The following is a 23,330-nucleotide window of genomic DNA, read 5'->3' as shown; positions in this document are numbered from 1 at the left end:
ATCTGTTAAATTTTAGTCGCAAAGACCATCTAACATAATGTTGAAACTGGCTCTTATCAGGACTGCCCCAGGAAAGAAAGACCAAGAGTTCCTCTGTTGCACAGGATAAGTTAATCAGAGTTACCAGCCTCAAGAACCGCAAGTTAACAGCACCCCAGATAATAGCCCACCTAAATGCTTCACAAATTATTAACACTTTTAAGTTTACTTCGTGATTTCTTATGTGTTCCTTCATAGTCTGGATGACTTCAGTATTAATTTACAATGTAAGAAAAAAAATTAAAAATAAAAACATTGAATGAGTCCAAACTTGTTTTGTTGTTTGTTTGTTGTCAATTGGGTTAATAAAAAAAAAATCTATTTACATCTATTTAAATGGCTGTGTGAAATTGTCCACAACCAGATTGTCATACTTACTAATCATACACCAAAAAAGAAGCTTTTATTCTTAATAATCCATTTTTTCTGCAGGCATATGCATCAAAATATGATTTTTCACTGTGCACAACATAAGTGAACGCCTGCACACATTGAACGTGACTGCAACATGTGCCCAATTTCAATGACAGCAGCACTCATAAAGACTTTCCAACTTCATCATCATGCCATCGTATGATAATAAAGCGTCAGTGTTAACATATGCCGAACATACAAGGCCAAATATGTTCAAAAGTGCTCAATTAGTTTGCCATTTCATTTATTTGTAAACGGTGTAGAACAGTTAGGTCACTTGAAGGTACCAGAAAACTCCGCGCTTTTCCGTTTTGATGTTCACTCAATTTAAAGTGCTTATAAATTTTTTTAATTCGTGTTCATACTTTTAATTACATTTCTAAATATTATTTAATACTTTTACGTCGTGTGTGTTATGTTAAAAATAGGCACGGAGTCTTTTATTGATATGAAGAGGCGGGCTGTGCAGCGTTCATGTTGACGGAAGTAGACGTGGATGTTTCAGGTTGTCCCGCGGCTCGGCTGGAAACAGCAGTGTTTCTGTCAGATGTAGCCGTGTTCGGACGGGTTGGCTTTAAGATATATTATTTTTAGCTTGATCAAGCACACACCTTTATAATAGGCTTAGCGAGAATATCCGGAAAACGGCGAGTTTAGCGCGGTGATACCTAGAGTAGATAGCTAGATAGCTGGCTACATTAGCCTGAACTGTCATTGATGAATCAAATGACTGCAGTGTTGAATGGTTAAGCTTTGGCACAGGCCGTACAGAACTCCTACTTTTATGTTAATATGTCTTTAGATCTTAATTTGTCGACTAAATGTGGGCTTGCAAGCTTATTAACTAAACTTGTTAAGTCAGTAGTCTGACTAAGTTAGGTAGGAGGCTGCCTAGTTGTTCTATGAATAGGAAGAATGAAAGCTATGAAGGAAGAAATGTCTATATATTGACAAGGCATTGCTAAAATAACTACCCTTTTTTTTTAAACCGATCTTAAACGGGTCACGTCGGTCCGTCCTAGCTATACTACACTAATATTTACAGCAATAGTTGTAGCTATAATCCAGAATGTCTCCCATTCCCACCATCCCCCTCTTCATCAACTGTTGCATGTCTGCTCTTGGGTGCATTGCAACACTCAAGCTCATCCCAGCCTTCAAGGAGCATTTCATATCTGCTAGACTTTTTGGCCTGGACATGAACAAAACCACAAAAGAACAAGTGTGAGTTTTTTGTATAAACTTCTTTAATGTTTACTCGGATCTCCTTTCTACTATAAATGGTGGATTTGTTATACGGGGTGACCGTATTTCGCTTTCCAGAAAAGTGGCAACACAGGCGTCCACTGTGTCCACTGGGGACTTAACCAGGCATAAGTTGTAGGACCATGACAGCGTATGTGTAAAACCACAAAAACCAACAGCTGTGTTAATGAACATAAATGCATAAGGATTTAATCATTTCTTAAAAGTAATACACATGCATAACATATATGGCCAATATGGCCACATAGTCTACTTTAATTGCTTTACAAGTAAAAAACTAAACAAAACCCATACACAGATTGTGTGGTAACTGTAGAAGCAAACATGGACCGAGGCCAGACGTTTTTTTAGATCCTAAAAAAAGAAGACAAGACATATGGTCACTGTAGGTTGTAGTAGGTGTCTGGATATCTCTGCAGATGATCATGACAAACTCAAGCACTTTTAAATTTGATGTTTTTTATGCTCTCAGGCCAGAGTCTCAAGGGGTGATCAGTGGCACAGTCTTCCTCATCATCCTCTTCCTCTTCATCCCGGTGCCTTTCCTCAGTTGCTTCGTAGGGGAGCAGTGCCGCAGCTTCCCGCACAATGAGGTAAGCGCATAAGGAAATGTCTGACTAATGTCACCCAGTGAGAGAACAAACAGAACTTACAGTTATGGAAATGTTAGGACATCCCATGAAAACATTTGTCTTATCTAATATAAGTAAACAAATCTGATCTTCATTTAAACAATAATAGAGGAACATGCAGATGATTAGAACATGGTTAGAGAGCATCAGACATTTAATTTGGTTTGCTTTTGATTGTGGAAGTAAGTGGTGTCATTGTGAGGCCTTCAGGAAAAAAAAGTTGTAGATGTATAGGAGTCTGGGAGGGGTTTTAAAAGATTTTAGAACAATTAGAAATCAGTCGTCTTCAGTTTTATGTGTTTAGTTATATTATTTCCATCTCTCAATTTTGTTCAAATGAATACCAAATACCCTTATGTGTAAATATGTAAGAAAAAAGCTACTATTTTAATGGGCTGTCCTATTTATTTCACTTGACATTATTATTTTCCTTCCATATTACATAAAACATATATAATAATAATAATAATTACAACAGACAACCTTTAAAAAGGATTTGAAAATACCTACCTTTGTGTCTTTTTTTGCCCTCTGCCCATCACATGACCCCTTAAGACAAAACGTGCACTACAGCACTTTTGTATTTATCATTTAGTCTTTTTCTGGTTTGTTTTTAGACTCTCATCTTACTTTCAAATTCTGTTGACTGTAATTGCTCTCTTTGCCTGTTTCCTGTTTACAGGTGGTTCATTCTCTAAAAGTATCTAGACACCCTTTTATAACAAAAGAATTCAGTTTCTTTAAGATGTACCAATTGCTGGCAAGTGCTGTGCAGATACAACTTGTATAAGCTTGAAGAAAACCATTGCTAATTAAATGTGGTTCTCTGGAGCAGGTGCACATAATCCTAAAATCACAATGCCCAATGCAAAATGTCAACTTGAGGAGTATAAAGCTCCTCAGCACTGGGCTGCAGGAAAGCTCAACTGCCTTGTCTATGTGCTCTAGTACCTTTGGGACCATGTGGAGAGAACTAATAATTCAACTTCAGCACCTGACCTCACTAATGCTGTTGTCACTGAATGCAATCAGATCACAGCTGTGTTCCAGCATCTAGTATAAAAAGTCTTCTCAGAAGAGTAGAGGCGGATACTTCAGCAAAAGAGGACAAACACACTGTTGGCACCCTTGATTATAGAAATAACATTGGTTGAGTGTCTCCAAACATTTGGGCACATTTTAATGCCTGTGAAGTTTTATTGTCTATTAATCAGCTCTTGATCTCTCTCTGATGCAGTTTGTGCAGCTGATTGGTGCATTGTTGGCCATCTGCTGCATGATCTTTCTTGGTTTCGCTGATGATGTGCTGAACCTGCGATGGAGGCACAAGCTGCTTCTGCCCACTATGGCTTCGCTGCCTCTCCTCATGGTCTACTTCACCAACTTTGGCAACACCCTCATAGTGGTGCCCAAACCGTTCCGGGCCCTTTTGGGGATGCATCTGGATCTGGGTTAGTTGGACTGGACTGGAAATAACTTGAATATCTTACTTATGTATATGTGTATGTATGTGTATATACAGATCAGCCATAAAAGGTGAAGTGGGAAAACGCTGATGATCTTACATTTACATTTACATTTATGGCATTTAGCAGACGCTCTTATCCAGAGCGACTTATAAAGTGCTTTGCTATTTACTCAAGAAAACCTTAGCTAGTTAGAATAGACTAGAATAGTTCAGAGAGACCTTTAAGCTTTAGACATTACTAAACACAAGACAATAAGGTGACTATAGTACTCTATTCGTCCAAGTATTCTCTGAAGAGGTGGGTCTTCAGTCTGCGTTTGAAGACAGCGAGCGACTCGGCCGTTCGGACACCCAGGGGAAGCTCGTTCCACCACTTTGGTGGCAAGACAGAAAAAAGCCTGGACGCTTGTCTTCTGCGGATTTTGAGGGATGGCGGGTCGAGCCGAGCCGTACTTGAGGCGCGAAGGGTCGGCTTTTGGCCAATGCCTTCAAGTACAGAGGGGCTGGTCCATTCTTGGCTTTGTTGGCCAGCATCAGGGTTTTGAATCTGATGCGGGCAGCAGCTACAGGAAGCCAGTGAAGAGAACGCAGCAGTGGAGTGACATGGCTGAATTTAGGGACATTGAAGACGACCCGTGCTGCTGCATTCTGGATGAGTTGTAGGGGCCTGATGGTGCGTAGAGGAAGACCAGCCAGAAGAGAGTTGCAGTAGTCAAGTCTGGAAGTGACGAGAGACTGAACAAGCACCTGGGTGGCCTCTCTAGAGAGGAAGGGTCGAATTCTCCGGATGTTGTATAGAAGAAATCTGCAGGACCGAGTTACGTTTGCAACATGACTTGAGAACGATAACTGATCATCCATGACTACACCAAGGCTTCGGGCTTCAGTAGAAGGAGTGACCAGTGAGTTCTCAAAGGTGATGGCAAGATTGTTTTTAGGTCCAGCAGTTCCCGGGATGAACAGCAGCTCCGTCTGGTTGAAGGAGCAGAGAGGGGGAGTGAGAGTGAGAGAGTGATGATCAGAGAAGTCCAAAGGAGTCACTTCCACATCCAGAGCAGGGACAGGTCTGCTGAAGATCAGGTCCAGAGTGTTCCCTGCTCTGTGTGTTGGTGCAGACTGATTAAACATGAGATCAAAAGAGGATAGCAGTGGAAGAAGGCATGAAGACTGGAGTTTCTCTGATGGAAGGTTGAAGTCGCCGAGCAGAATAAGTGGAGCGTCAACAGGGAGTCCACTCAAGAGAACATCCAGTTCAACAACAAAATTGCCCAAAGGACCAGGAGGACGATAGAGAACAATGATGTGAAGTCTAGTGGGAGAAGAGACAGCAACAGCATGGTATTCAAAAGAGGAAATGTCAAGATTAGAAAAAGAGAGCGGGGTGAAGCGCCACAGAGGAGAGAGAAGTAAACCGGTGCCGCCGCCCTGCCAGTCCTTCGTGGAGAGTGGGAAAAGGCAAAGGCAGACGACAAGGCAGCTGGAGTTGCAGAGTTGTCTGGGGTGATCCACGTTTCAGTCAGTGCCAGGAAGTTTAGAGACCGAGCAGAAGCAAAAGCTAAAATGAAATCTGCCTTCTGCACTGCAGACTGGCAATTCCATAGTCCCCCAGTCACCATCACATTGGTATTAGAACAAGGTGGGTAAATGAGGTTACCGGAATTGCGGCGTCTGCATCTGTGTCTGCACCTCCGGCTGCTGATCTTCATCTATAGTGGCATCTGTTAAGCAGCGAGTGAACAGTCCGTTCTTGAAGGTTATGTGTTAAAAACCGTAAAAAAAAAATGCATAAGGATAAGGGTCAGATGGGCTAATGGGTTAATAGGCACCTAAAGGCTCACTGATGCGATCCATGGGAATCTAGTGAAGTCCAGATCTGTGTGTATTTATATATCTCCAATGTACAATAATTTTCAAATATTCTGTAATGGAGATTTTATGTTTTTTCCTTTTTTTTCTAATTGGTTTAAAAAACGTTACAGTGGCGTTGTAACACAGGAAAGCAAGAATGGAAACTTTCGATGTGACCTAGTTGTTTTTTATATTATAAATATATTTATTTTGATTTCTTTTTTTCCAAAGAACATCTGTGAGTGGTCAGGATTCCCACTTCATACAATTTATAGAAATAGCCGGGATATATTGGCAAGTTATTAAGTATAACAAGCTGTGGAGATTAGGAGTTCTATGTGTTTGAAGGTCCGAGGATTTATGTTTGGTTATGTTCTGTTTTTTTTTTTTTTCCAGGTATACTGTATTATGTATATATGGGCATGCTAGCTGTGTTCTGCACTAATGCCATCAACATCCTTGCTGGCATCAATGGTATAGAGTCTGGACAAGCCCTCTTCATCTCTGGCTCCATCATTATCTTCAATGTACTGGAGCTCAATGGTGAGCTGAGGTTCTATTTGTTTTGCCTTTCCATCACCAAGAACCAAATATTTTCTTGTAGGCCTTACAGAGTCTAGACTACAGAGGAGAAAAGTTTATTTTGTTGCTGAAAACACTTTAGAAGAGCATGAAAGCTCATATTTCAATGCATACCCCAAATCTCTGACACACTCTTTAGGCTCAGATTATGAGCTAGAGTTAGCTCCTGCAATGGGAAAAGCATCATCTCTTCATTTTTATGTAGATATTTATTATAACACCTAAAAGGACATAGACATAAATTCATCATTCATGGCCAATATGTGTTAAATAAAAGCCACAGTTTACACAGTTTTAACTAACATCCACTTTTCCATTGCAGGAGACTACAGAGATGACCATGTTTTCTCTTTGTACTTCATGATCCCTTTCTTTTTCACCACGCTGGCCCTCTTCTACCACAACTGGTTTGTTTAATGCACATACCTACTGAAAATGCATTGTTATAATAACATCACTGAAGTGACCATGACGCAGCATTCCTCCCTTTTTGTTGTAGAAGGTTAACTTGAATGGAGAACTTGCATTGCAGGACAAGCTCCTCTCACCTGAATTTACTAACACAAACCAGGTCAGACTTCTGCCGCGACTAGAGAACTCATTCAGAGCTGTTCACATTCTTGCCTGCCCGTTAGGTACCCGTCTTCAGTGTTTGTAGGAGACACGTTCTGTTACTTTGCCGGGATGACGTTCGCTGTGGTGGGCATTCTCGGCCATTTCAGCAAGACCATGCTCCTCTTCTTCATCCCACAAGTCGTAAACTTCATCTACTCTCTGCCTCAGCTCTTCCACATAGTCCCCTGTCCTAGACATCGCTTGCCCAGGTAGTCCCGTTTTACATTTCTAATTATTCATTTGTTTTGAGTTGTTATTACTGCAAGTCCAAATTAATAACTCATTTCATGTCAATTCACTTCAGTTCAACTCATATTAACACATTTACATACGATGCTGTGAAAAAGTGTTTGCCCCCTTCTGATTCTTCCTGAATCTGTGCACATTTCCAACACTGAATGGTTTTAGGGACAGTGAAGGAATAAAAACACAGCAATGCCTCAGACATTTTATGTATTTAGTAAGAAAAGATCCAGTAAAAACAATACAATGGCTAATTCTACATACCTAAATGTAAAAATGGGATCCCATTCTAACACACTTTTTCTGTTTGGACAGTATGACTCTGCTTGTAATTTGGTGGAGCTCTAGAGCCATATTAATGGCTATGTAACCGTCTCCAGACTGTTGGACGTCTCACTTTTTTTATATGCCTGACAACCTGTTAGTTAAGTCTGATTTAAAGGTCCAAAGTTAGATTAGAGATTGAACAAATCTTGACCCAAATTGATGTTTTTCTCTAATCCTAATTAACTCTACAATTTAGTTGCAAACCTGGAGATTTCATAATGAATACCTTACACACAAAAGACCAGAAAGAAGACTTTATTCCGTTTTCCTACCAGACTCTATCCATATACTACTACAATCCTCTACAGTTGTGAATACATTCAGAATTTCAGACAAGGGTTAAACACTTTTTCAAGGCACTGTATCAGAAACCTGTGGGTAAGAGGTATGTACTTGTTACATGTGCAGTTTCATAGTCACCCTATATTTAACCTACTAGTTGCCGTTGATAAAGTGTTCTTAAACCTATTAGTCTTCACTGTTTGCATCCTAAACTGTCAGCCTGACAGCCACAGTTCAAAAGCTCCCCAAAATAGATAGTCCAATCGATTGCTCAAAATAATACGATTTTTTAAAATCTTTTTTTACCTTTTGCACACAACCTCAGTTGAGTTCCCAAAGGATTGTAAGTTCTTAGACATGTGTTTTGATACTCTGCTCCTTTATGGCTGACATGAAGCTTAGCAGGACATATGAATCAACAATCATCTCGTTAGTTTTGTTGATAGTTGATAGTGTTAGACATTTTGCCCAACAATTCTTATTGGTGGAGAGTAGCATGTTTGCCTAATCAGGGATTTGAAACCTAGTGTTCTGTGTAAGGTAAAAGTGTTGCCTTCAACTGCATGTTTTTAGAAAGTGTCCCTCCAACTTTCCCTCAACTTTGGGCCATGCCCAGATTTTCAAATTCTGAATGGCCCATATCATGGAAAAGTGAATAATATTAAATAATAATAAATAATTATGTAACCAGTGCAATCGGTAAACCTGTATGTAAAGTTCCAAAACAGTCACTCCCAAACAATACAGTTCATATTTGGAAAGTAGGCTGCAAAAACATTACACCTACAAGAACTTTTATGACATCCCATTCTAAACCCATAGGCATTCATATGGAGTTGGTCCCCCTTTGCAGCTCTAACAGTTATTCAGTCAGCAGAGCGTTTGTGACTTTTCTGCACTATGCTGTGAGCTCAGCACTCAGAGACCCCACTCTGTAACGTTATGTAGTCTGCCACTGAGCTAATGTGGTTCCTAAACGCTTCCACTGTTCAATAATACCACTCACAGTTGATGGTGGAATATCTAGGAGGGAATAAATTTTACCAACTGACTTGTTGCAACAGTGGCTCTTATTACGGTACCAGATTGGAATTCAGTGAGCTCTTAAGAACCACCCGTTCTTTCTCTAATGTGTGTAAAGGCAGACAGCTTGGCTTGGTGCTTGATTCTATACACCTGTGGCAATGGGACTGAATAAACACCTGAATTCAGTGATTAAGAGGTGTGTCCCGGAGCCTTTGTCCATATATTGTATCTCTCTATTTGGCAAACATTAGGAGTATTTCAGCCAGGACTGCTTTATGATTAATGCAGATTATTTCTGCGTATCAGTCTTGATGGCACATTAACACAGACTGGCTGTTTAATTTGAAGGTATGAAGTGAGTTGGAAAATGGTTGTGTGAAATAAATGATATAAGGATGTCAAGGGCTAAAATACAATAATAAAAGTAGGATATGTGCACTTTATATATCTGTTAGAATAAAAGGCATGTACATACATGCTGTTATAAAGGCATTATTTTACACCTCATTTTGTAAGCATTTTAATTTCATTTGATTTTTAATGTGTAAATATAACACATCCTTCCACAGACTGCAGCATGATACTGGGAAACTTGGCATGAGCTACTCAAAGTTCAAACCGAAGGACCTCGGCAAGTTAGGACAGCTTGTGTTGAAGGTGAAGTATGGTGTAGTGTCAACAGTACACCAGCGTACTATCAATGCTGGGAGAACAGTCAACCAAAATCCAAATTTCTTGCTTTGTCCTGCAGGTGGCAGAAGCATTATGGCTGCTGGATGTGCGCAGGGGTCAGGAGGGAGACGAGTTTATTGAGTGCAATAACATGACCCTAATTAATCTGGTGCTGAAGATACTGGGGCCCACACATGAGAGAAACCTCACAGCCATCATGCTCTTAATACAGGTAAGGTTACAAAGTCCCTGTATTTGATTTGTTGATAGGGTCTTGGGCTATGCTACATTACAGGGCTGAAGTAAAACGACTTAAGAATTATATATATATAATCTTTTATTTATACTTGACAGGTTAACCATTTTCTAATCGTTTATAGAAATCTTGGAAAAAAATTTCCTGTGGGTAACTGAAAACTTGACTGTGACAGACCAAAGCATTTTGCTATACCAGACATGCTGCATCGCTTTTGCCAAGTGTTTTTTGTTTAATACAAAGGTTCTTTTTTTGGTAGTAAAAATTGCTAACTGCACTATGGAACTTTGGTAAAGCAGGAAGACACTTGTGAGAACTGAGTAACACTGCATAATCCGAGTCAAAATCTGGTAATCGAGTCAAAATCAGGTAATATTACTCAGTCTTAGTCCACATGATTCTGTCACTTCAGATACTGGTCTTTGTCTCTCAGCCTGTAAAGGTCATGTGAAAAACATGTCCTTTAGTGGTGGCTCAGAGTGTAAATTACACCTTTTGACTGTAAGGGGAGCCCAGGAGCAAGAAATACCAGTTCTCTATAATGCATGTTTTCTTCCATGCCTTTCTTCATGCTGTGTTTTCATTGAGTTAAATGTTGCATTGTCTTGTCTTTTCTCCAGGTCTTAGGAAGTGTGATTGCTTTCGGAATCCGGTATCACCTGGTCCGGCTCTTCTATGATGTCTAGCCGTCAGTGCACAGAGCACACAGGAATGACCAGGACTTCAGCTAAAGGACTTCTGACAACTAATTAAGAACAATTCTGAATGACTACAAGGCTGCCTTTCATTTTTTTCCACTCATATAAGGATCTGTTTACAGTTCTGTACAATTCAACTACTGTACATGAAGTTACTTTCAGCCTTTCAGCGTCATCGGGACCGTGGGGCAGCACTCAAAACAAATGTAAAATATACAGATTTAAATGCTATACAGTAATAAATGAGCATCACATCAACACGGTCAGAAGTGTTTAGTATTAATACTGAATACTAGCTGATACTAGGGAATCCTGAAGGAATACTTACTTGAGTAGAAATACTGCTTTTTCAGAGAGAAACGATTCAAACAAGTAAATAAAAAGGTAGGACCACTGAAGTAATTCTTCTTTACATTTGTAATGCCTGCAGTGAATACTTTCACTTACTAAAACAACCTGTAGGTAATTTACATGTAAACAGTTACATCTCTGAATTCTGGCTTGATTGAATGTAGTTTGGGAATCTGGGTAGTTTTTCTGAGGTTTTGTCTGTGTATGGTCTGGGTTTTTTGAGTCGCATGGTAGCCTAAATGCAGAGCATCAGTTTGACACTGGACCGAAAATGTGTCAAATGACTGTTTACTCTCCTAATAGAGAGCTCAATATGAAATTAAACATTTTTAAACTGAATAAATTGTCTCCTATTGAATTTTATTTTTCTATATTTGTGTGGTAGTGTGTGCCAGTATACCATAGCTCATTTCTGTTGAGGTAAGTCTTTCACTTTGAACAGCATAACCAGTCTAAAATCTGTGCAAATCTAAAATAAATATATGGAATTGTTTGTCAACTGCAATTAGACATTGACTTTTTTCTCTTTTCTATGAGGGATTGTATTTTATCATGTAATTTCACCTTGAGTGGAACACTTTTTGTTTTAATGGATAAAAAACTATTTACATTTTAACATGTGATCATTTATTTATTAAGTTAACTATTATTAACTATTATTATGTTAATTACATTACATTTTTACATTTTAATTCTTGCAAAAAGAAAATGTTCCCATTTTAAGGAATAAGGAAAAGTTATACATTCAGAATAGTAATTTTTAATGGGCAAACACAATGATAACCTAATCCTAATCATAATTTGGTGTGTTAGAATTCTATTTTTTTTTATTTACTGATGTTAAAATAATATAATAATATATTTTGTTGACCAATTAAACTTTGATTAATTTAATGAATTATGCCATTGCCAAGTTAAAAAGATTATCTAGCATATGTGGTAGCCTACAATTGTGGCACTGACACATGTCACAAAAACATTGTAAAAATAACTTAATAATACTTTCCCATCATTAGAAGATGCTCTATGTCATAACATAGAACATAATATCTAATAACTTTCTCATAATTACAGGATGTAATTACAGGATAATCAGGACATGTCATTGTACTACATGTGTCTTAATAACAAGACATGCTCTCATAATTGTGAGAACTTTTGCTACGTAATATCTAACAACTTATAATTACATGTCTTTATGTTTTATGTCTTGATGTTTTATTATGTAATATCTCATAACGAGATGCTTTGTATAATTGTAAGATGTTCTATGTCATAATTACGAGAAATATTTTTAAATCTCATAATCACAAAATGTTCCATGCCAGATTTGTGTACTTTTTTGACACAAAAAAGATTTGCATATTATTTGATACAAAAGATCAAATAACATTATTACTACATGATATAATAAGATACATTCTCATAATTATATGTCCTGCAATGCCCTGATATTTTACTAATCAATAATATCTAAACATGCTATGTCATAATTGCAACATAACATATAATGAGCACATGTTTTCACATAATAATGCATTTTCTAGTAATAATGAGATGTTACATGTCATAAATATGATAATGTCGTTTTTAAAATATCTCATAATAACAAGATCATTGTTTTGTGATAATGTTAATGGATACGGAACTCTGTAGAGGGGCCAGAGTGTCGGGAGGAAGAGAATCTCCGGCGGGCTGAGTGGGCTGCTCTGATTGGCTGCGGGGTGAAGGGGCGGGGTTCGGACGATTCGTTTGTTTTTGTGGGAAACAGAAGCGCGGAGGAGATGAGGAAAGCAGCGGCGCAAGGTGGGTCTAAATACACCAGTCTTTACCACATTTACCACATTATTACCTGCAAAGAGCGCACAGGAGGTCCGCCCACCGTGGGAGGCGCAGTTCACACCATAAGCCGAGGAAAAACCTACAGAGCCGACACCAACTGGGAGTTGAGGTGGATGCTCATGCTAACCGGCTATCGTGCTCAGCTGTGAGACTCCCTCTCCGTCATTTACGGAGGACAGGGTGGGATAATTAACTTATTACGTAACTTTTATGGCACTAAAACATTTTGTAAACACAGTAAGCGAAGGTCGTTCATCTAGGAGACGTTATGTGGCTGCTGTTAGCTCTGGTGTTTATCTATATTTAGCCCTGTGTTCAACAGAAAGCTCTAAATAGCCCAATGTGCGTGAGCTGCTTACAGGAATATCGCCTTCATTCAGAGTCCCGAGCTGTCCTCAGACACAGACTGGAGACCCCTCTCCTGTAGGAGCACTAACTCTGACTCTAATTCTGCAGTTATTAAAGTCTTAGTTATTAAGTTAAGTTATTAAGTGTCTTACCTGATGGCTCTGACTCTCTGACATAGTCCAGTGAATGTGCTGTATCTAGCTGTGATGTATTCTTGGGTATTATTTTGTATCTAGGTGTCTGGATTGTCTTGTATTTGTCAGTATCTAAGCTCAGAGTTGTCTTTAGACTCTAGGCTGTTCACACTAGCCAGGGGTATTTTGGACAGTGAAGCTGTCACTCTGGAAAAGAGCATGTGCTAAATGGCATCATTTAGCAGGTCAGAAATATGATCTAGGCTATGTGGTGGCCTACAGTCATGGCACTGTCATTTTTACAACATCTCCTAATAACAAGCTGCTTTGGAGGCAGTGGTGGCTCAGTGGTTAGCGGTTATTGATGAAAGGGATGTGGGTTCAATACCCGGACTCTGCAAGCTGCCACTGTTGGGCCCTTGAGCAAGGCCCTTCACCCTCCCTGCTCCCTGGGCGCTGCGGCAATGGCTGCCCACCACTCACTGCGTGTGTTTGATCACCAGTGTGTGTTTGTGTGTTCACAGCACGGATGGGTTAAAGGCGGAGGCCAAATTCCATCTGTGTCCAACAAAAATGGTGAATATGGTTGTCATTTCTTGTCATTCTCATAATCACCAAGACAAGACTAAACAACCATATTCATTCAAATTCATTCAAACATTTGTGTGAAACACACATGCCCGGAGCGGTGGGAAGCCATTGCTGCAGTGCTTGGTGAGCAGACAGGGTGAAGGGCCTTGCTTAAGGGCCCAACAGTGGCAGCTTGCCGAGCCCGAGTATCGAACCCACAACCCTGCCATCAATAGGTGAAAGGAGGCTCACAAAGTATGTAGAGAAACAGATAGACTACATTCTGTAATGATAGAACTATGAAGTGCTATATGGTATGTGGAGCTGATGTAATGGACGGGGAGTATAGAAGCCAGAATTTGGTGTTAATGTTGTGATAGATTGAAAGGCAGAAAGGCCGGTCTACCAACCGATAAGGTTAAATCACTCACCCTGATGTCTGAATCTCCCAGTTTTTGACATAGAACTGAACGTCCTGACAGATGCCTTTCTGTGCCTCAGATACGCGGCCAAGATTAACGTTCAGTTAGTCCTGCACTATGGCCCCTGCGGGTAAGCGCGCACCACGCCGTGAGGAGTTCACACTGGAGCTTGTGTGCGAGTGGGGCACGTGTCAGGAGACATTTGGTGGGATGGAGGAGTTCTGTCAGCATGTGGAGAAACATTACAAAGCTGTGGAGAATGACACCCCTGAAATACCAGGTGAGAATTCTTTATCGTAGTCAGTCTGATTCTTTACGCTCTTCTGTTCAACATGTGATCACTCGGTTTGATCGAGAGTGGTGTCCTTGTATACAGCTTTTTGATTCTTATGGAGGAATCTTGTGGGCAAAAGTTTGTTTGCCACTCTGATATTTTCATGAAGCTAGTACACTAGCTGCAACCTTGTTGGATAGCAAAGTAAACACTTAGTGATGTCCTTGCAACCACCTGTAACACCACACCAACCACATAGCAACACCCTTGCAACCATGTGAGATATCAGGCCTGGCATACCAAGTCACTAGTTAGTAGCCCATACAAACCATCTAACAGCCAGCTAGCAACATCCCAGCTACTGCATACCAACCGCTTGCGATAGTACAGCAGCTGCCCAACAACTGCCTAGGCACCACCGGTGATAATACAGCAACTGCTTAGCATAGCAACCACCATGGATACCATAGAAACTACTTAGCAACTGCATAGCAGCTGCATGAAACAGATTTGCATTCGCCTAGACACCACACTACAACCTACTGCAACAACATAGAAAGTACTTACCAACAGCATATCAACTCTATAGCAGCCACCTAGGATGCCATTGCAATCACTTGGAACAGGATTACTATTATTTCTGTGGTTGTTGGAGACTTTTTGTTGTTGAAATAACAATTATACCTTACTTGTCTGATGTTAAGCTCTGTATTGCTTATTGTTGTTGTTGCTGTGAGTCACTCAATGGTGCATTTCTGTGCGTTTTGCAGAAGAGGTACACAGCTGTCTGTGGAGGGACTGTGGCTTTTGCTCTGTGGAATTGGATGGAGAGTTGCTGAGGCATATGTTTTTCCACTGCTACCATACCAAGCTGAAGCAGTGGGGGTTAGCCGTCCTCAAGGGCCATCCGGACATGGGCACTTGTTCGGTCGGTCTCCAAAACCGCAACATTGTCCCTGAGGTCCAGGACAGTTTCCAATGTCTGTGGGAGCACTGTGAGGTAAGAAAGGTCCCTTGTTAAGTACATTATGTACATCCTAAGGCTTAATTAGTAGCTGCATGAGGGTGGGATATAAAATAATGAACTTAATATTTTTGTGGGAATACTTTCTATGAGACATGAGTGGAAGTCTAGGTATTTGTAGGTTAAATAGGGTAGTGGTGACGTTTAGAATGAAGACAGTGGTGCAGGAGACGTTGCTCTATAATTAGAAGTCCCTTAACTATAATGCATCGTTGTGAACTTTATGATCTAGTTTCTTGGTTTTCCGTAAGTCCAAGGAGACATCAACATTGGTATATCTTTATTTACAAAGCTTTGTTGGGTAAACTCCCTTCGTATTTGTGAAATTTTCATGTATCATGTATCAACAGCCGCTATGATTCTCCTCATTCTAGAAAGCTGTTCTACAAGGTGTCCAAGAATAGTGTAGAATTGGGCAGAAAAAACTTTTCTATTTAGATCATGCTCATGGAATAACCCCTTAAAACATATTACAGCTTAAAGATGTTGTCCCCCTGTATTTTTGCATTTGTTTTGAATACATTTATGTAAATTGCCTGATGTCCTGTAAACTTCTGTAACTGCGAAAGAGATTTCCTCGAAATGTTATGTTTTTTTCACAGACAAACATGGACAACCCTGAGTGGTTCTACAGGCATGTAGAGATGCATGCACACTGTCTGGAGGCCAATGAGGAGAGCATACTGTTCTGTGGCTGGAAAGGTATGTAGTCATTAAATACAAAGATTTTTAACTAATAAAAGATATTTATTAATGTGATTTTCTGCAGTAGCGACATCTTGTTTCAAGGAGTATCCCACACAGCCCACCAGGTCTAACAAAACAGAAACTCTTGTGTTTCTTTAATCCATCAGATTGCGAGGCCTCGTTTAAGGGCCGGTTTAAGTTACGGGAACACATGCGCAGTCACACTCAGGAGAAGCTGGTGGCTTGTCCGACCTGCGGCGGAATGTTTGCCAACAACACCAAATTCTTCGACCACATCCGACGCCAGACCTCCATTGAGGGTGAGGAGAGGCCGAATGGCTTCACTGAAGGGATATAATGTGTGAAATTGCAGCAGAGGTCTTTCAGTAATTAGATTTTGCATGGTAACTTATTGCCTTGTACATTTTAATTGCTTAATCTTTAAGCTTTTGTTTTTTTATTACTTCTCTCTCTTGCTTGCTCTTGCTCGCTCTCTGCCTGCATGAAAGGATATCTTGGCCAGTGAAAAATACATTATATCTAGTTAATTTATGTGATATGAGACGGATGTTGAAAGAATAACATTAAATGAATCAACTTTTTTTCTATTGATTTAGTGTTTCTTTAAATGACTGTTTTATAGTGTATTTAATATCTTATAATTCAGTCTGACTCACCTCCCTGACCAATTAGCTCCCATCTCCAAACACTGTACTGTTATTCTTTGCAGACAATACTAATGTGAAAGAACTGTTTAATAGTGGGTAAGTGGTTAAAACAAAGAATAGGAACTGGATTAGGATTGAAATGGCCAATACCCGATCCATTAAAATATGCCTGGATCGGCTCTGATCTTGATCCACTGGATCGGATCTCAACGCCCCGACCTTTAACTACATGAAATTACTTAAAACAGGTAACAGTCTCTCTCTCTCTCTCTCTCTCTCTCTCTCTCTCTCTCTCTCTCTCTCTCTCTCTCTCTCTCTCTCTCTCTCTCTCTCTCTCTCTCTCTCTCTCTCTCTCTCTCTCTCTCTCTCTCATCTTGCTTTCTCTCTCTCTTACCTCGCACTGCTTCTGTTGTCAATCATGCTCCAGGTCATAATTTCTGACCTGGAAATATATTTTTTGACTGCTGCCTCTCATGTCCATTCTCTGTGTGCCGGCCTGTTTGTAGGTCAGAGGTTTCAGTGCTCTCACTGCTCCAAGCGCTTTGCCACTGAGAGGCTGCTGAGGGACCACATGAGAAATCACGGTAAGAGCTCTACGCTCTTATCTCCCAGCCACTCCCCTACAGTGGGGAATTAGTGAGCCAGACGAGCGTGCAGTAACCTGGCCATGTAGCATGCAGGAACAAGGGGCAGATACCATCGATACTGTATAAACATTCAAGAGAGACCAGAACCAGTCGGTTCACAGACAGCTTCTATCCTCAAGCAATTAGGCTGCTGAATGAGCAATAGCGCAGCGTACCGGTCCACAGTCCACAAGCTGTTTCATCTGTCTCATCACACCTCCACCCCATACAAACACACTCTGCACCCTGCACTTACTTCTGGAACTCCTATGCTCAGTCACACAGGACCCACAAAGACTTCTCCCCACTCACACTACACCTGAATTCACACCCATCCAGTGTTTTTAGTAAATAATGTAAACATTCAGATTATATATAAAAACCTATACATTTAAACTGCTTTAAAGTGTAATATTGTAAATAGAGAGGATGTACCATGTGTGTATATGTATAGTACAAGTTAATGTGTAAATATTCAATATTTCTATTTTGTAAATATTTGGGGGTTTTGTTTTGACTACCGTGTGGGGCAATTAAGTTTTTCCACTCACCTTTACACCCGTGTAATATGATATGACAATAAACGTGATTTGATTTAATTTAAATATTCTTTTATAAAAGTATTAGGGTTCAGGTCAGATGATTATGTCTGTAGAAATCTATCTAATATGCATACTGGTGCTTTTCCACCATGCGTGTGGTACAGGTACTTATTAGAATCCAGAACTATCTGTACCTCTATGAAGTAGCAGTGTGCCTTTTCCATCGCACAACAGTAGCTGTAAAAGTAGTGAGGCGCCGTTCACACGCTAAGAAAAGAAGCCTAGATGGGTGTTGATTGTTTGCTGTGGGCGGAGTTTGTGGACTTGCACTAAAGCTTATAACGAAATATCTCCTAGAGGTTGCTGATCTGGTTGTTGTTGTTGTTGTTCTTGTTGTTTTTTAAATAATTGATTTTAATTCTAATTTTACCCCATTTTATAACCAATTTGGAAGGCCAGTTACATAAACCTATTGGCACCATGCCAGGCCTTTTATCTTTTTAAAAACCCTTTGAGCATTCTGCTCATGTAGTGTATGTACATCAGTCTTGCTTCGAGATTTTTCTTCAAGCTCCATGTTCTCTCTGTGGACCAGTGAACCATTATAAATGTCCGCTGTGTGACATGACCTGTCCCTCGCCGTCCTCGCTGAGGAACCACATCAAGTTCCGCCACAGCAACGAGAAGCCCTACAGCTGTGACTACTGCGAGTACAGGTACTATACCTAACACACGTGTGTCGTTAACACATTTAACTATATAAAGCTTTAGTTGATGTGAAAGATTGCTTGATCACTTGCCTTGGGTGAGATTTGCAATATTTTATAAATTTTTTTGGTGGGGTTTTTGCCTTTTTCTTTTAGCTGTAAGAACCTGATAGATCTACGAAAACATCTGGATACGCACAGCACAGAACCGGCCTATCGCTGTGACTTTGCTGACTGTGACTACTCCACTCGCTCCCTGCACTCCATCAAAAATCACTATAAACGCATTCATGAGGTAAGCTAATTGGATAACAGAGCTGTGTGTGCACATGGAAGGTGAGCTAATTATAAAAGAGTGCGCGCTAGGAGCCTGTTAGAACAGCACTGCAGAAAATGCAGCAGGTTTAGCTAATTCCATTGCCACAGCAAGTGCATACATGCCATGTGACCACAACCACAGAACACAAGCTAATCAAATGAGGTAGTAAGACTGCTGGCTGACTTTGATTGTGATGTGTGTTTAGGGAGATTACACTCCTCGCTATAAGTGCCATGTGTGTGAGCAGTGCTTCACCAGAGGGAATAACCTCACCGCACATCTACGCAAGAAGCACCAATTCAAATGGCCTTCGGGACACCCCAGGTTCAGGTATAAATAATTCTTTCTGTTTGGCTTACTTCCTTTTGTACAGGCTGTACAGAACATTCGCCTAAGTTTACTTTGGCGTACTTCCATGAAACCCATAGCAGTACCCAATGCCATATTTCAGTTGGACCAAGAAACAGTTGTCAGCAACTATTTATTTTAATTAAAGTTTTTAGACATTGGCAAAACACTTCTCGATCAATCATTGAACCAGTACGTCCGTATGACTTTCCAACCCCTTCCTAGCTAACCAGTGTGCCCCACTGCGTGTCCTGGACCTGGGGCCTCAGCATAATTGTGCCCATACGTTAACCCAGCCGTGCTAATTTCAGTTCATTTGTGCTGATATAAACTTATAGTATATTTGCCACTGGTTATAACTGCAGTAACAAACATATCGCATGACCGCACCAGACTGGAAGGATTTGACCATGGAGCACTGAGCCCTTGCTGGTATTTTAACTTGTGATTTTCTCTCACTTGATAAGCAGGCAGTTAGACCATATGGCCACTCTTGAGCTGTGAAATTACACCACTTTTGAACTTTGTGGTCTTTCTTAGACACAGATATGCCCATGACTTCCCAGCTCTAGAGTGGCACACCTGTCATTGTCATCAGACTGGAAATCAGAAAATCAAGTCCTGTCAACATCAGAGCCCTCCATGATCCTCCATGAGGAGTCTGAGAATAGGAAGGCCTCCCCCGGTGTGGTAGGAGGACGTTCTAATAAACAGTAAAGATATTGAGGGGGAGGAACACAGACTGATATCTCTTCTAGCAATATTTAAGCACTTTCAGCTGCAGCTCATTTACTAAGCTCAGTGTGTATTGTTGCTGCAGGGCTGAGATGCAGAACTACAAATGTGAGCTAACTTATCCAATTTTTAAACAGAACCTACAAACATGTGAGCAGAGCTTGAATTGGAATCAATAGGTCACTTGACTTTCTAACTTTGTCTGTCTGCCTGTTCTGCAGGTATAAAGAGCACGAGGACGGCTTCATGCGGCTGCAGCTGATCCGCTACGAGAGCGTGGAGCTGACAGAGCAGCTAATACGGGAGCGTCAGGGGGAGGGGGACAGCAGCGAGGCTGTCCCCCAAACGCAGTGCCTACAGCCTGGTGAAGATTCAGAGGAAGCTCCAGATGTAGATGGGAACTCTGAGGTGGAGATGAGGGAGGATGGAGAGAGAGACTACGAAATGCAGGACACTCATGGAGAAAATGCACAGTTCGTTTTTACGAGTGGAGCTTCCACAGAGACAGAAGCAAGGAGGGAGGAGTCTGTGATGCGACAACTGCAGGACACTGCCCAGCAGCTGGGCATGGAGGTGGTCTAATGTCCTGTCCTGTACCAGTTCTGCTCCACGTGCAGCTTGAAAGCCAATATGTTTGTACAAAAAGGGAAACAAGAAGTCGTCTGTCATATGTATTGAAATAAGGGGACCCACTCCAGAGCCACACCAGAGGTACACTCATATGGTTGTGCTGCCTCCTATGCACTAATTGGACGGGGTGAAGACTAAGCCTGGATCAGAATGTCTTTGAGAGTGTGTGGATCTTAAGAGGAAGAAAGATTTGGTTTTCAGGCCTGAAGAATATAATATTCATTTCTGGAAGTTGTTCAGTTTGTACAGTTTTCTACAATTAGTGGTCTTTGCTGAGGGGTATTAATTGGACGTTGCTACTGATAAAGTTAAAACTCTTTGATTTATTTATTTTTCTTGAAGCAGTTTACTTTAGTGAGTTGAGTGTTTGCTTTAAAAGAACTTTTCTCTTTTTGTTGTAAGAAAACCTGATCCTTTTTTCTGTCAGATTTTTCCCTTCCCCCCCCCCCCCCCCCCAGATTTGGTGCCAGTTAACCCATCCATTCCACTCCCCCTCGCACTAGCAATGCTCCTGACACTAGGAGCACGCCTGTGAGAGCCAACATTGCTCAAGAGTAATGATGGGACAGAACGCCATCTACCCACCTTGAGAGAGCATGACCAATTGTGCTCTCTCAAACTGCGGCTGCTGGTGACAAAGTGGCATGGCTCGAGAATCTGCCCTATTAGACTGCTGATCCACTGGGAGCCCCTTAAACATTTTATAGAAGGAAAAAAAAACATTCTTAACTTAACATCTGATAATGTTTTTGTTTCCAAATTTTTGTTGATCCATCGAGGAAGTTCACACTGGAAGCATTCCTGGAGTTGCAAGGTTTTTTAATGACGTTGCCAATAATTGGCACTTCATCATTATTTGGGCTTGAAGAAATGGTTTGGGCGAAAAGTCTAATGTGCACAATTTTCCACTTACCCCTAAATTCCTTGAACAGACCAAAAATGGTAGGTGTCCAATTTATGAACTAAATCTACAAGGCAGTGCTAAAAACACTAGAAATCAGTAGTCACTCAAATCCTTTTTGTAAATGCATCACCACAAACCTCTCTCTAACTTGTAAAACCACATCTAGTCCTTATTGAAGTGGTGTAGGACACCTCTGTTAACTATAACAATAAATAAAACCTTACAGTTGAGTGCTATGGACAGTCACATACTCTAGATGGACAAAGGTATTGGGACACCTGCTCATCATTTCTACTAGAAAATCAAGAGTATAAAAAAGAATTGATCATGCTTTTGTTGGAGTGTCTGTCTATACTGTCCACAGAAGGCTTTATACTAGCATACTATTTTGGAAAAGCATTGCTGTGAGGTTGTGATTGCTGTTGGGTTCGGTGAGCAGAGCGTTAGTGAGGTCAGGATGTTGGATGATCACAACACCAACTCATCCCAAAGGTATTGGATGAAGGGCCATCATTCCAGAGAACACAATCCCACTGCTCCACAGCTCAATACTGGGCAGCCTTATATCCCAGGCCCCAGGCTATGGTGCCAATAGGTTCATGTTTATCTACTACATACAGTCCTATTCTTTTGTCAGTACTTCTCTACAGGGACTAGAGATGCTGTGTGTGCGCATTCGCACATGGGTGCAACATAATGAAGCTGAAAGAATTCATTAAAAGGGGTGTCCACAAACATTTGGAGACAGTGCATGTCTCTCATAATAATTCAGTGTGAATCTAGAATTTTCCTCACATCAGATACCAACCAAAATAAAGACTAGGTTTCGTCTGTGATCCTTTGGTTTTACATTTTTGTGCTGACATGGCCTAGGGAGTCTGATTCTGCTGAGACAGAATCTGGCAACTCCCAGCGTTCAGCTACACAGAGAAGATTTGTTTGTGTTTATAATTTGCTGTAAGTAATAGTGTGCTTCTAACCATGTTGACAAACCTGTGTGACTTTAATGAAGGCACGGCTGCAGTTTGAGTAAGTTGAGAGAAGTGTGAGTCTGTATTGACGGGGAAGATTTCGGGTGACTAGTGAGGTCTAGAGTTAACACTAGCATGGGAACTAAAATGTGTGTGTTTACTGATGAATTACATCTGGGGTAAGTGGAAAATGGTGTGCATGCGATTTTTCGATGAACCACAGAAGATACTGCTGTGTTTTGAGTTGCTGTGTTCATTGGGCTTGATCAGTTTCTTATTTTACTGTTGCATAATGCTCTCCTGAATCCTGTTTAAGCGCAGAAATCTTCTGCTTCATGCTTTTACATCTAAATAAGTTTTTTTTACTTGGCTTTTTGGCCCAGCCTAAACGCTACTACAGTGGACCACGTCAATTTACACCTGCAAGAACTGTTCCAGCATTCTGAAATGGTTAGCTGATGTGTGCATTACAGTTATGGGTTCCTTACTGATAGCAGTTTTAGTGATGAATTTTAAACATAGCACTCATTAAGGTTCATAAAAGACCTTGAAACAATGTTGGTTTAATGTGATTTGAAATAAATTATGACAAATAAGGAATCAGCTGAGTGGGATACTTGCTGTTCAGAGTGTAAAAGGGCCTCAAAAAATATTTTCCAGTGATATTGGACGATGTAAACATGCATGGTAAAGGTCGAACAGACTCTAGTAGTTCTTATTGAAGAACTACTAGTTTTTACTTTATTCTTAGTACAGGCCAAAAGTTTGGACACACCTTCTCATTCAATGCGTTTTCTGTATTTTCATGACTATTTACATTGTAGATTCTCACTGAAAGCATCAAAACTATGAATGAACAC

At 40.6% G+C, this 23,330-nt stretch overlaps 3 protein-coding genes across 3 annotated transcripts in view; all 3 read left to right on the top strand.

Moving 5' to 3' along the window:
• nherf4b (NHERF family PDZ scaffold protein 4b) overlaps positions 1-23,330 on the top strand; it is a 111,682-nt gene that overhangs the window by 5,707 nt on the left and 82,645 nt on the right. The window lies entirely within an intron of this gene.
• On the top strand, positions 980-11,062 carry dpagt1 (dolichyl-phosphate (UDP-N-acetylglucosamine) N-acetylglucosaminephosphotransferase 1 (GlcNAc-1-P transferase)). Its single transcript, XM_072692785.1, has 9 exons — positions 980-1,677; positions 2,192-2,312; positions 3,589-3,802; positions 6,064-6,210; positions 6,572-6,656; positions 6,885-7,073; positions 9,312-9,399; positions 9,494-9,646; positions 10,291-11,062. The coding sequence occupies exons 1-9, from the start codon at positions 1,523-1,525 to the stop codon at positions 10,354-10,356; spliced, it is 1,218 nt and encodes a 405-aa protein (XP_072548886.1). The 5' UTR covers positions 980-1,522; the 3' UTR covers positions 10,357-11,062.
• hinfp (histone H4 transcription factor) lies at positions 12,484-23,056 on the top strand. The gene is made up of 10 exons (XM_072692783.1): positions 12,484-12,525; positions 14,115-14,315; positions 15,080-15,309; positions 15,936-16,035; positions 16,188-16,340; positions 17,195-17,272; positions 18,452-18,572; positions 18,720-18,858; positions 19,088-19,212; positions 20,187-23,056. Exons 2-10 carry the CDS (start codon positions 14,153-14,155, stop codon positions 20,545-20,547), a joined length of 1,470 nt encoding a protein of 489 aa, XP_072548884.1. The 5' UTR covers positions 12,484-12,525; positions 14,115-14,152; the 3' UTR covers positions 20,548-23,056.

This window comes from Salminus brasiliensis, chromosome 1 (assembly GCF_030463535.1).
Source record: "Salminus brasiliensis chromosome 1, fSalBra1.hap2, whole genome shotgun sequence".
Classification (NCBI taxonomy): Eukaryota; Metazoa; Chordata; class Actinopteri; order Characiformes; family Bryconidae; genus Salminus; species Salminus brasiliensis.
This window is presented reverse-complemented; position numbering and strand designations above follow the sequence as displayed.

Coding starts and splice junctions, on each gene's coding strand:
- dpagt1 (XM_072692785.1), top strand. CDS start 1,523: ATGTCTCCCATTCCCACCATCCCCCTCTTCATCAACTGTTGCATGTCT. Junction 2,313..3,588: donor GCAGCTTCCCGCACAATGAG/GTAAGCGCATAA, acceptor TCTCTGATGCAG/TTTGTGCAGCTGATTGGTGC. Junction 3,803..6,063: donor GGGGATGCATCTGGATCTGG/GTTAGTTGGACT, acceptor TTTTTTTTCCAG/GTATACTGTATTATGTATAT.
- hinfp (XM_072692783.1), top strand. CDS start 14,153: ATGGCCCCTGCGGGTAAGCGCGCACCACGCCGTGAGGAGTTCACACTG. Junction 16,341..17,194: donor ACGCCAGACCTCCATTGAGG/GTGAGGAGAGGC, acceptor GCCTGTTTGTAG/GTCAGAGGTTTCAGTGCTCT. Junction 18,573..18,719: donor TGTGACTACTGCGAGTACAG/GTACTATACCTA, acceptor TTTTTCTTTTAG/CTGTAAGAACCTGATAGATC.